General features: G+C 36.0%; 1 protein-coding gene across 2 annotated transcripts in view; it reads left to right on the forward strand.

Annotated features, from left to right (window-relative positions):
- The first annotated feature begins 2,285 nt into the window (after window positions 1-2,285).
- LOC149223535 (uncharacterized) overlaps window positions 2,286-13,673 on the forward strand; it is a 316,798-nt gene continuing 305,410 nt past the window's right edge. For both annotated transcript variants that reach the window (XM_089385863.1, XM_089385865.1), the window contains exon 1: window positions 2,286-2,970. In XM_089385863.1, the coding sequence (XP_089241989.1) occupies window positions 2,587-2,970 (384 nt within the window). In that variant the 5' untranslated portion in view covers window positions 2,286-2,586. The remainder of the gene's footprint in view (window positions 2,971-13,673) is intronic.

A 13,673-nucleotide genomic window follows, 5' to 3' on the forward strand; every position in this document is an offset into this window, starting at 1 on the left:
TGACCAACTCTATTTTAGTGATACCAATATACAATAGAATCGTAGATAATATAATGCACCTCAATGTTGTACAAAGTTGGATATCGACACTCTATAATCGAGTGAGTGTAACTATCAAAACCTATTATTACCTACACACGTTGTAGTATATCATGTGAATTTTGCTTCAATAGAAATAAATATTACTATTTTTCAAAGCATGAATATATTGAGCTTCTAAAATGATGCTACCCGATTAAAATATGTTTACATTCTAAAATAAAGTTGGGAACAAATATTTTAATGACGTTGTCAAGTTTGTTTGTTTTTGGTCTTCTATACTAGCAAACTTCACGTGATTTAGTTTAATTGATTAAGTTGGTGCATTTAGATTGTTGTGAGTACATTGGGCTTTGCTTGCCAATGAGGTAGGGCCCCATGACAGGTACATTTTTTAAATGAACCTACTATTTAATGAATTTTGATGTAAATATGTCACAACATGTTTATTTCTTCATGGATGATCATGTCAAATGCATTCTTTTAAAAGGAAGTATTTGTTGAGGTTTTGTTGATTGAGATCTAATTACAACCCAGCACGTATAGCCCAATTACAATGGGCCACATATCCTGTTGATAAGGTTTTGACTGACGAGGTGATGCATGATTTGTTGATATGGGAGAGGCACACAAAACTAAGTTGGATTGAGCAACTAATTATTCTTTCAATACTCCTGGAGTTTCCCTTTATATGTGAAGGATTTGTGAAGGGTGAGGATTGATATGCCAATCCTAAGTTGTGTTTCATTTTGTATGTATGTCATGCTTCATCTTTCCCCATCGCCTAATATAGTTCTAACTTGCAAATAGCCCTTCAATACATGGGATTGAAGAGCTGTGTAGATATATACCCAAGTGTAAGTCACCGTGATGGTTATATATACTACATTAGTTTTTTAAATTTGTTTTGTTGGTATTGGTGAAACTCTTTTTTTTAAAAACAAAACCAAGTATAATTGTAATAAAAAAAGCTTGGGCATAAAACTCAAATGTGGTACATGACATACTTATTTAGTGACACTGATCTTAGAGTTACAAGTTCTGTCTTCACCCAGTTTATGCTTTCTAAATACATCATATTTGAACATTTAGTGCTACTAATATCCCTACGACACTTATAAAAGCACAAGAAATGATTGAGTAAAAAAACAAAATTTGCAATCATTAAGCTAGATGTGTCTAGTTATGAATTAGGTGATTCTTGGGGACAATTCTATCTTCATATTGTGCTTGGTAATTCCTCTCCATCTGAATGTGGATCTTAACCAAAAGTGGGTGCCAAATGTTAACTACAATCTTGAAACTGTAGGTGCATGATTGAAAGGGATGCATTCCTTCCATGATGAGAGATATTTCTTCATGAGCTGATTTAAAACAAAATTCTTTGATGATGCCCCCTGATGCAATTACCTTTCGAGGTTCTGCTATGGGGACAATGAACAAAGGACACACATAATCTGACAACTTGGGTAAACTCAACTTTGAGGATGAGGATGTTAAGATTCAACATAGGCAGCATCAATGTCGCCTCTCCATCACGCAAAGGGCCAAGGAGCAGTGATCCAAGCAAAAACAACAATAACTTCATATAAGCCATAACAAAAGGTGCTATTAGAGAACCTTTTTGGCTAATAAACTTTCTCTAATTATATTTCATATATAGTGATATTTCTAAATCTATGTGTGATTTCTTAACATAACTCACCTTGAAACAAGCACAAGTCCCAATAAACATAATAAGACGTCGTAAGGATACCACAAATAGAAGCTACCCTTTGCAATTTATGATTAATAAAATGAAGTCACAAAAATAGAATAAAATTTGATAAAAAAGCTATGATATAGGATGTAGTTCAATTCTTCTATGTTTTAACCATTTTTAGGTCAAATTTGTTCGAGATTCAATAAGATTGGTTGGAATCACATGTTTTAACTACGAAATCTACAAAATCTAAAATGTCCTATTTTTTTCAAAAAACTAAATTCATTTATATATTAAAAATACATTTTAAACAAAAATAAATAAATAAATAAATTCACCATCTACTAAATTAGACTATAAATTCTAACATAAAAATACTAAAATAAAATATAAAACATTAAAAAGATGCTACTTACATCTTTAATGGTTTTCTCATCTTTACTTCACTAATATTTATCACCAATTTTTCTTTACTGCAAGTAACTCTATCATTTTTTTAAATACCCATTTATTTATTTTCCGAATTTAACTTCCCAATAGCAAAGCCAAGCAAAGTATATCCACAGACGAAATTGGGAGACATAGCGTTAATGAATCCGATGTTTCATATGATACCGTTTTGATCTTTAAATGTCTGGAGCTAATACTTGACATCACGTTTCCAGAAACATCCGCTTTCTTCATCATAAAAATGCTCCTCTGACTTGAACTCATGCCCCTGCTTGTAAGTGCCCCGCCCTATAATCACATTTTTCTCCTCTTGCAGTCCAATAATTGTTTCTACATTCCTCTTCATCCACGGACGGTGCAATAATTTTGGGTTGCCCTTGCTGTATCTCTATGCTATGAAAATCACTCAATCTCTCACTATTTACACGAATGAGAATATTTCAACCATGCAAAGTCTGTCATATGCTCATTCAAGGCCGGTCACTACACCTACGCTAAATGGGAGCCATATCAAACATAGCGGCGCTGCGGTTTCTAATTTACAGTGCGTTTCAAGCTTAAAAACAAAAAATGCACCGTCTGGTTATGGCTGCCATTTTTCCAGTCGAGATGAAAGGTTTTTCAGACGTGGTTATTTGTTGGATTTTAAGTTGCGCGGAGCTAAGAGGGGTAAAATGATAATTACAATGGAGGCCAGTGATTATTACAGTACACTCCAGGTACCCAAAATGGCCACCAAACGAGATATTACTGTTTCTTACAGAAAACTTGCACGTCAGGTATGCGTACAAGTTAGGTTCTTTTAATCTGCCATTTTAGTTCTAATGTATTTGTTATATATTTCACTGTTGAGGACACTGTTTTATAGTTTTGTTCAGATTAATTTGCTGTCTTACCCGAATCTAATTTTCTTATAAAGCTATGCAATGTTGGGCTATTCCATATCATCTATAACTTATGCAATGTCAGGTTTGTAGCACGATCCGTGGGCTCAACTACATAAATTTAGAAAAAGATTATTAAAAGTCTTATGAAAAGAAAATACATGTATGCCTACTTCACGTGAGAGGCAAACATGCCCCATTCATGCTTGGGAAACCCCAAATTTCAAGGACAAACGAGCTTGATGGACTTGACCAAGTATAATTTTTATGCAGAGTTCCGGAAACACACTCAGTTGTTCCTACAACATTTTTACTGGTTCCCGCTTTTCTGGGAGGATGACTAAAAGTGAGCTTAATTACTTATCATAATAGTACACATGTTATAAATGATCGAAAGGAATTGAATGAGAACCCAAATGTGGTGTATCTAATCCCAATAAACGACAGGCCATAGGAAGCAGAGCAGCTCCCAATTCAAATAGCATCCTTTCCATGAAGGACAGATCATAATAACCTTTGACATGGCAGCCAAGGTAAACGCCAGCAAAGCAGGAGCAGGAGCAGAAGTAGCCTGACAATCAACGATGTAGCTCACAGTCTTCATGCAAACAATAGGTACGGGAGCAACTAATTAAGCAAAAGCAGTTGGACAGATAGGAGGAATAAAACTTCGTGTCAAGTTTGGATATAAAGATGTAATTTCAGAAGGAAGTCACGAATAACTTTAAATCATCTTAAAAGTAACTCCAAGAGCCCAGCCTAGGTGTTGGCAGGGCAATTAGTTGGTGTGCAGTAGTAAGCCAGAACCTACTCCAAATTGAGTTCTCCCATATAAGAAGGTCAACAGAAAAAACAACAAACCTCCTAGCCAATCTAGCAGTGTAGGAAGTTCAGCACAACAACAAATCTTCACCTAAAACTAGGTTAAAGGAAAGGGAACTGAGAAAACCCTCTCACTATCTGGTATACCCTCACTATATTAATCACAAGGTACCTTTCAGATTAGCTCTCTTCCATGGACATCCATAGGTGAATGGCAAACCTATGGTGGCCTCCTATCATCCTTGGAGGGATAAGATAAATGTGTCTTGTGTTTGAATGTTCCCCACTGTTACCTCCCAAACTTGCACTCAAGTTATAAAGTCCTGAAACCTGAGTGCAACTGTAGGTGAACTCAGGAAGGTTGCCCATTATAACCACATCAACACTTCCTCTCACTCTAGGCCAGCTCTCCTTCAGCACAAGGGGTTATACTAAGTATAAGCAAAACTTTAGAAATAAATGGGATGGTGGACCAAGACCAGTGCCTATCCAGTGGGTGATGGAGTCAAGGTCTACAAACAAAGAGGGTTTGAATACTATGGAAAGACATAGTTAAGCCATACACCAATATGAAATGACTAGTCCAAATAGATTTTCGAGTTATTCAAGATTAAGTGAGAGCTCTTATCAAGATGCACCGCCACAAGCATGAATTTCAGCAAATAACATAACATGCAACCATAATTAGTGAAGGAGCAGCTACAAAATGAAATTACAAGTAAAGGAGACAAAGGAGGATAACCTTCCAATTTCCAAAGAAAGAATAAATAAACAATACATCACATATTCAATTACAATCAATGTTATCGAAACTGAACTTGTGAGCAAATCAGAAAACCCTCTGAACCGGGAATTGGTTGGAACTAGACTAGAACCAGTGAAAAAATTGGACCAAAAAACCGGTTAACCAAAAACACATAAAATATTCAAAATTAAAAAAAAAAAACATATATATTCATGTGCATCCATATGAATCCAAACCATTTATACACAAATAAGCAAAAATTCTCATTTATATAGCATGCAAGAGTGAACATAATAAAAAAAGCACCGAGTGCAATCCATCTTTGAACTAAAAATACATTAACAAGCAGGCTCTAGATGGCCTCTAGCATCTGAAAAAAATCATGCTACAACAAATACCTACATATCATCAAAATCATTGCCTATATTGGGATCTTCATCATCAATATCACCCTCTAAGCATTGAAATAAAGAGAAAAAATGTAGCATGTCAAGTTAGGATTTTGTTTGAGTGATGGGTACATTTTTAGTAGGGTCATGATAGAGGAGTTCGACAACCAATGCCACTAACATCAAGGTACATAGAGGGCTTGGTGTTTTTGATTAAATACGTTCTATATTCTCGTACGTAACAAAATCCAATGGAAACATTGCAATCCCCCAATCTCGAAATCTTGAAAAACTGTTAAGTCTGTTGGATTTTGAGTGTTATCTAAAATTCTACTTTCTCCATATGAAATCTAATGAGGTTGGAACCACTCTCAAACATCTTGAGTCAATTCATGGTAATGTTAAAAATGTAAGTAAAAGGAAAGATAAAGGAGAATGTCATTTTTACTTCAAGAATTTAACATTACCATGAATTGCATAACAATAGTAGGGCTATAGGCTTGAATACTAGGTTGCCCCACTAAAAAATTCTTGTTTTTATTTATTTTTTAAATATTGTGTTTGGAATTTCTTTGGTCACATTGTACGGAACCGATTAGTTCATTGAAAAAAGGCTAGTTCGCTACCGAATCGGCCAGTTCTATTGTAGAACCGGTTGGTTCTTTATCAAACCAATCATTTATAGTTCCAGACCTCAAATTGGACCAGTTTGACCTCCAAATTGGTTGGTTCCATCAGTTCTGGTTTGGTTTTTGATCCATAAACTGCCATGGATATTCCACTAGATAGTTCGTCACAACATATCTAACAATACTATATTAAAAATCTGAAAATTTTGGACTACTACAGTTTATTAAACTTTAAGATTTGGGGATTTAACTGTAATTAGTGCATGCATGCGAATGAAAATTATGCAGAAAAGTAGAGAATGACAAAATAAGCACACACACACAAGACACAAGATATGCTCTCTAGGAAACCCTTTTGGGAGAAAACCCAACTGGAAGGTGATGCCGCTTCGCTGTTTTTCTCTGTCTGGAAATATGGCTGCAGGTACAAAGAAGTAACGCCTGTGGCCCATGGGCTGCTATAGTGCACAAATCCTCTCTGTGTGCTCTACCTCCTATCTCTCCTGGCTATCTTTGCTCAGCTATGGAACAAAATCCTCTCCAAAAAATGGAATGTGTCTTCCTCCTAGTGGCCCTGTTATAACACAACCCGATAGCCTACTAGTGGTTAATTTTGACATCAACTCTTAAGTAGAGTTACAATATAGACTCTTCTAGAGTTTTTTACATCACAAACATGTGGCTAGTCCCTTTTCCATAAATAATGGGGGTTGGCACTGCATCCTCTCGAACTATAGGTATGAAAACAACAAGGTCAACTTTTGAGTGGCATAACTTTTGCATACGGACTTCGATTGATGCGCTTCTTGCACCGTTGGAAAGATCTTTGTGTGTAGAACGTCGTTTGATGCCTTAGAACGTTCCCAGAAGGTTTCAGACCTCGTTTCGCCAAACTGGGTCCCGTCGGTAAAAATGGTCCCATGAGTTGATTCCTCCACTTTTTCCACTCCAAATGCATCGAGATGGATGACAAACAATAATGATCCAATTCGGATCAATTTTGATAACATTGATGAACATGTAGCCGATGTATTGACAAAGTCCCTTCTTAAGGGAAAGCATGCATATTTTTGAGACAAGCTTGGGCTTGTGGATATCTCCTCCTAGATTAAGGAGTGAGGATGGACACCTTGTTCTCCATGTGTCATGTAGTATGGCCAGGACTAATAGCCGTAAGTCTAGTACATGAACATGGATAGGGAGAATGGTAGATTGGATAAGCATCATGGACTGACATTCTTGAGACATGTACTGTGACCAGGACTAACAGTTGTAAGTCAAGTACATTGATCTAATATAAGAATGGTCCGGAGGACTAACATTTCCTTGTGTCAAGTATTGTGACAATGGATTAGGAAATGGTCCTGTGAGGACATACTTTGGTGAACCTAGGTGGAGTATGTGCCTTGGAGAGGCGGTGGTGTCCTATTGAATGCCTCCCAACATTGTGCTCTGATCTAGTGGAGAGATAGAGCTTACTTGTCAAGGCCTTGGTATTTTGACAATGCTGGTTATGATGATGTTATCATCAACGATGCTTATCAATCTGAATCTTTTCTTATATGAATATTTCAACTTGAGACTATCTTGTTGAGTCATTATGAATACCTCCCTAGTTAAGAGGGAGTGTTGAAGTTGTAACTAGAGTTGGTCTTCATAATGTAAATTTATCATTGATGTATTTATTATATTTTTGTCAAAGCATGTTCTTCATGCTTAGAGAGTCAAAAAGAGTAAAAAAGAATTTATTGAGTCAAAAGAAAAATTATTTGAGTCATGTCCCATTTGAACATTTGTAAGAAAAAAGAATTTAAATTTTCTTTTTGAGTCATAAGCCCACAAGATGACCAAGTCAGCCCTCCTTGGACAAGTTGGTCTGGTGGCACCTATTTGATCCTCCTGGACAGCTATATATAAGAGATAGTTCGACCTCTTGGAGAGCTCATTCATCATTCACCTCATCAAGTATCTTCTGTACCATAACAAAGAAGAAGAAGGTTGAAGTCAAAGGAGAGAGAAGGTAGTCAAAGTACAAGAAGAAAATCAATGTTTCGACCCTACTGCACCTTGCACGTGTGACATTTTTTTGTCGAGTAGGGCCGAATTTCTTAGGTAATTGCGGGCCTAAATTCAACCTCTATTGCAAGGCCAAAATTCTGTATTTGACTAGTTTTGAGGAAGTTTGACCATTGTTGACTTTGACTTTTGGAGGAGACTTGGATGAGGGTTTGACTTGGTATCTTTGTGGCAGTTTGGTCTTGGTCTTGGCCTTGGATATCTCTCATTTTGATTTGATTCTATAAGAGAAGGATTGTTGGGTTTTCCGCTTGTGGGTTTCGCCTTGGCCTCTGGCCTAATTTCTTGCCCTTGTGTCATTGTGATCTTTATGCTTTGAATATTTGTACAATTGCTTGATGAAGAAGACATAAGAAGTAATAAGAAGACATCTAATATTCACAAGTAATTATCAAGAAGAGCAATCAAGCATTTATGCTTGGTTTCTCAACAAGATCAAGTGAGGCAAAACATGTGGCATAATCAATCTAAAATAACAGTAGAAATTCCCTAACATACAAATTTATATCAAGGACTAGGGAGGGTTTCTAACCTCTACCCTATATTTTTTTTTTCCTTATGTAGAATTGCCCTCCAACAGATATTATCTCTAACAGCAAATATAGTGGCTACCCTTGCTTAAACTCCAACCACCCATGAGAAAGAAAAGAGAAGGATGAAAACCTCACTTATGCTTGCCCCTTAACTTCTTCCCATAAGATTTTTAATTAGTCTTAGAGGAAGTTCCCATTAATTCAACCAGGATAGGCAATGGAGAAAATTTCTCTTAACATGGAGATCTAGCTCAATCTTTCATACAATCCACATTTCTCCCCCAAAGCCAATCTAAATTACGTGTGCAATAAATTTATTCTAAGAGGGTGCTCCTCAACTAGTAATAAATTATGTATGGAAGATATTTGGAATGAGTCTTGACGCCACTTTTCACCTTCCTATGCAAAGTGCTCACATGAAAGATCCTTCTTTGAACATTCTTAAGGGCATGTTGTGCCACTTGTCTTCATTCTCATCAGAGCGTTGTTCAAGATAGCTATGGGAATCTAGATAACTGTTACAAATAAAATAATGTTAAATGCCTAGTCAATGGGAGTGCTCTTCAAGGTAGGGCATTACTTAGGCCTTGGGGTATGTGCTATTTGCAATGTGTTTCTTTCCCCCTTGGAGCACTCATCAAGAGGTTCACCTTCCAAACTATGACAATAAAATATGCATATAAGACCATGTCAAGGGAGTGCTAAACAAAGTGGAGCACTAATCCTTCTCGAGATGAAGAAATGATGCCAAGTGTAGTAAGATGAGTTAGGGTGGTCCTCAAACCAAGTCAACAACCTTCTCAAAAAATGGATTTTGTTGAAAGTGTAGCGAAGGAAGGCCTTCTGGCTTATGCCTTAGCCCATGAAGACCTCAAATTAGTCTTTCTCTAGCATGGATGAGAGTTCATGAGATAGACTTCAGTTACGATGAGTTGATTTCTAGTTTACTGGAATGGTCATCAAGTTTGCATGCGTAGTGTTGGAGCTTTAGTTCGTTGGAGTCTTCTTCAATTAGACTATAGGATGAGGTGGCAGTGACAAGTTTAGTTAGAACGAGTTAAGACTTCAGTGTTGATTGGAGAGAGAACGAGTTGAGTTCTCAGTTAACTCACAATCACAACTAAAGGAAACTTGTGACACCAGTGTGAACTACTAATCGAACTTGGCCTCCTTGCATGTGTTAGTTTTTGGTAGCAACAAACACGTGTTTTAATCTCTATGGTGTCTAAGAGGCTAAGGAACATGAGATCTCCAAAACTCAGAAAAGCCTTAGAAACACCTCAGCTAGATTAATTAGCCAATAATTAAATATTTCCTAAATCTGACTTTGGAAAACTGGCTAATTAAATAAGAAATTGAGGGAATTTGATTTTGCTCTAGAGACTTCCCGAAAGTTAGTTGGAGTCAAGATGATCTTAGCCACCGATTGAAATGTGATCATGGCCGTTGGTTGCCTTGTTGACCACTAAAGTTGCACTTGAAGATATGTCAATGACTCCATGATCAAAGTACACTTGAAGCATTCCAACACCATCAAATCATGTCGAAATTCCATAATTCATCTTCTTCCTCTCATCATTCTGCTGTTCAAATTCTGTAGCCCTGCAGGGACATTGTAAAAGTTATTTTAGTATGATGAAAAATAGTCATGTAACAGGCCTAGGTAGCTTAGGACTTCACTCGAGAGTTTTTTTCCTTAGCTAATTATTTGTGTTTTTTAACACTTATAATTAGTTGAGTTTTTCTCCCAGATATACCCCAAAGCTAGAGTGCAGCTTGATGGTAGAGTCTTAGGTGAGTCCTAGTGTCTAGAGTCAATGTATATTACCATACTAGATCATCTCTAAAGTTTTGCGGAATTTGGTTAAGTCTAAGTGTTAATTTTTTAATTGTTTAAAGTTTTCTGTAGGATGGGATTTTCGATGTAAATTTTGATATAAGATGTAATAAGTGTTGTTTAGAGAAATTGTAGGGCGTATGAGTACTCAAAATTAGATCTCTACACCTCAACTTTCTATTTAGACACACTTTGAGGGTCAAAAAGTGATTATTCACCCCTCAAAACCCAATTGCAAAAACTGGCTGAAAAATAAAAAGTGGGAGATAATAAAATTCTCTCCTAGTGGAAAACACTAAAAAATGAAGTGGAAATTACCAAGGGGTAAAGGTCAAGTCAAAAGTGATGAAGATTCCATTTACTAAGGAAGCGATGACCTAGAAGAAATTCAATGGTCCAAGAGAACAACTAATGTCCCAACAAAATCGATTTTTTTGAGGAGATGCTCCAAGTTGTTGATTTGAATGAGATTTTATCGAGGAAAAATAAGGAGAATATTTCTAAAGTGGTCCAAACCACTCCGACATTAAATTTTCACTCCACCTAGCTACTCCCAAGGAAAAATGTCTCTCTCTCCTCAAGATCTGCGCAGGCATCTAAGGTTTCAATTTGTTTGAAAATTTGAAAGAGATCTAATCGTTTTCCTCATGGGATCAAGCGATTTTCTTTTGGTATCAAGTTGTTTTGCTTGGAGATTTGTGCTACATCGAGATATCCTCCCAATTTTTTTATAAATTGAGCTTTGAGCTCCTCATTTGTAATGATTGTAACGCTTAGATGAATTTATGGGCTAGTGTCTCTGCCATATTTTGTACTCTTTTTTAGATCTAATAAAACAAAGACTTTAGGGTTTAGTCTATGTGGTGTTTTTCTTCTTTTTTGGAGGTATAATTGTTTCAGATCTCGTGCTTAATGCTCTATTTGTGCTAATTGATTTATTATTTCCACTTGCCATATTATTGGATTAATTTATGCAAGCTATCTTGTGTCAGTTTTTTGAGCTAGAGGACCAATCTAGAAGGAGAAGCACTAGAGGGTTTTTGGTTGAACCCCTAACCTTGTTTTTCACTGTGTAGTCTAGTTCCTTGTGGATCTAATAATTTTTTGTCAAGTTTGTAGAGGTCTATTTTTTCTGAAGCAGATCTTAAGTGTGGGGTATGTTTTTGGTTGAACAAATCCACTCCCAAGTCAAAAGGAGCAATAACCCATATTGATCTACTTCTCTCAAAGTCTGATCTAAAGATTGAAAATGAAGTTTCTACCCCAGATGTCTGAAAACATCTCATTTTTAATCAAGATCTACTTATATTATGCACTTTTATTGTCAGATCTAGCTTTTAGAGCTTAATTAGAGGCTTAATCCCATATTGCTTGCACAAGAGCGGAGGTGTCCTCATCCTCTTGTGGCCGACAATTTGTATTTTTAACTTTATATTCTCTCTATGTTGTGGATCGATTTTTCTTGCATCAGATCTGATCTTCCTCTGCATGCTTGCGCAAATCCTTGTGGAGACATGATAAGTGGGGTTTTGAAGGCATTTTGAAGAGATCTACAAGTGGAGGTTTGAAGGAGTAACAAGTCTACATTTTCGAGACCTCCTCATACTCGGATTGGTGGAGAAGAAACCTTCTATCTCTTTCCTGTGCACAAATCTAGATCTTCCTCTTGAAGATTTGAAGTTGAGCCATCAAAGCTAGATCTATTGGCAAAAAAGCTAGATCTAGTGGAGAAAAAGCTAGATATATTAGATCTATTGAAGGAAAAGCTAGATTTGTTGAAGTTAAATTTAGATCTTTTGGAGGAAAAGTGAAGTTCCCTCACTTGAGGAACTCTCCACTATAATTCTGTAGTCATTGTAAGTATTTTTCTTATTTTCATCTTGTATCTTGAGAAGGGTATTTGCTCATTGAAGCTTCTTGTTGTAAACCCTCCTCAAAATCTAGGTCCCTTAGTTCTCTATATCAGGTTTTTTATCATAATAATAAAAGTGAAATTTTGTGGAGGGAGCTCGGGGACTTCTCCTTGGCATCCCGATCTCCTCATTTGGAAAGAGGATCCTTTGGTGAGTAGTGACCAACTTGTTTTATTTCTTTTGTTAGCTTAGTTTCTTGTTCATTTCATCATCTAGTTGCTCATCTAATCTCTAATTCACATATTTCATTAAGCTATTTAGCACATTGAAATGTACTAATTTTCATGGTTGATTCACTAGGATCCATTCACTGCTGATATTATTCATCTTATTGCTGGTATATCACTTATCTTATTGTTTACTTCATTGTCTAATTAGTTTGTATTTCCACATCTAGTAATCTAAGCAATTGACATTGTAATTGAGCTATAGTTGTCATTATAAATTTATAAACAATCTTGTCAATAAGCACTGTTTTAACTTTAGATCTCATTTACATTTTGCATCTCACATCTAGTAATTTTGTTTTTCTAAAATTTACCTCCAAGCATAAGTTTGGTTGATAGACCTCTAGAAAAATTTCCTCAACTGTCATTCAATTTCCCAAAATTTGAGTTTGGAGGAAAGGTAAAATGCATGACCTTGCAGTACTCTTGCGTAGGTCCCTTGTAGGAACATAGGCATGCCGGTTGTCTTGAAGTACTAGGTGGGTATCATTAATGAGGCCATTGCTTCCTCATCCTAGCCTTCTTGCAACCACCTCAGTCCTTACCAAGTTGAAGTAATTGAGGGGAAGTCACACCTTAGAATAGACATTTAATAAAATTTACTAGGACCACTTACTTCACACACTCACTTATAACTTTATTTTATTTTCCATATAATTGGTTATTTGGATTGTGAGCTTGCCATTTACTTGCAAGCGTATCATTTAATATTCTTGTACTTATCTATTTCATTTTCATGTGCTCATGTTAATTATCCTTTAATGTTATATCATATTTGAACATCCCTCTTTAAGTACAAGTTCTACTTTCTTGCAAGCTCTATTTCATTTTGTTGCTCATATCTCAAAGTTGTATATAATCTTTCATTTTGATTCACTAACACTTAACTTGTAGCTTTCCTTTTCTTGCAACTTGTTGTAACTTGAAAATTATATTTCATTGCGAGTATCATAATTTTATTTTTGAGCATGTATTCCTTCCAAGTATATATTTGACACTGGTCTAATCATAACTTGCCTTGCAAGATATCTTCTTAAATTTATTGATCTATTTATATTGTTGATCTTTATATGTTCATAAACATTAATATTTGCTAACTAATTTCTTTCATTTCAAGTCTACCTAGTTACTTTACTAATAATCTCCTAGAACTTGTTATCTTTAACAAGCCTTCATTAGAAATCTTCCTTACGGCCTATTGACAAAGTGCGGTCAAAAGACAATATGTCAAAAGACAACCCTAAGGGCAAAGCACTAACCACAAATCAGTAAGAAGATACCCCAAACAATGGAGCAATACCTTTGCAAAACTACAAGTGTTGGCCTTTAACAATTGATCTAATGAGTAGACAATCAAAAAGAGGTTGTGGCTACTAGCCTAGGTCAAACAATGCCTCTAGGCCTTGCGACTTCTCTTCAAACTAGCC

This window comes from Pinus tabuliformis, chromosome Q (assembly GCF_031772625.1).
Source record: "Pinus tabuliformis cultivar Carrire ecotype Pingquan chromosome Q, CPIR1, whole genome shotgun sequence".
NCBI classification, from domain to species: Eukaryota; Viridiplantae; Streptophyta; class Pinopsida; order Pinales; family Pinaceae; genus Pinus; species Pinus tabuliformis.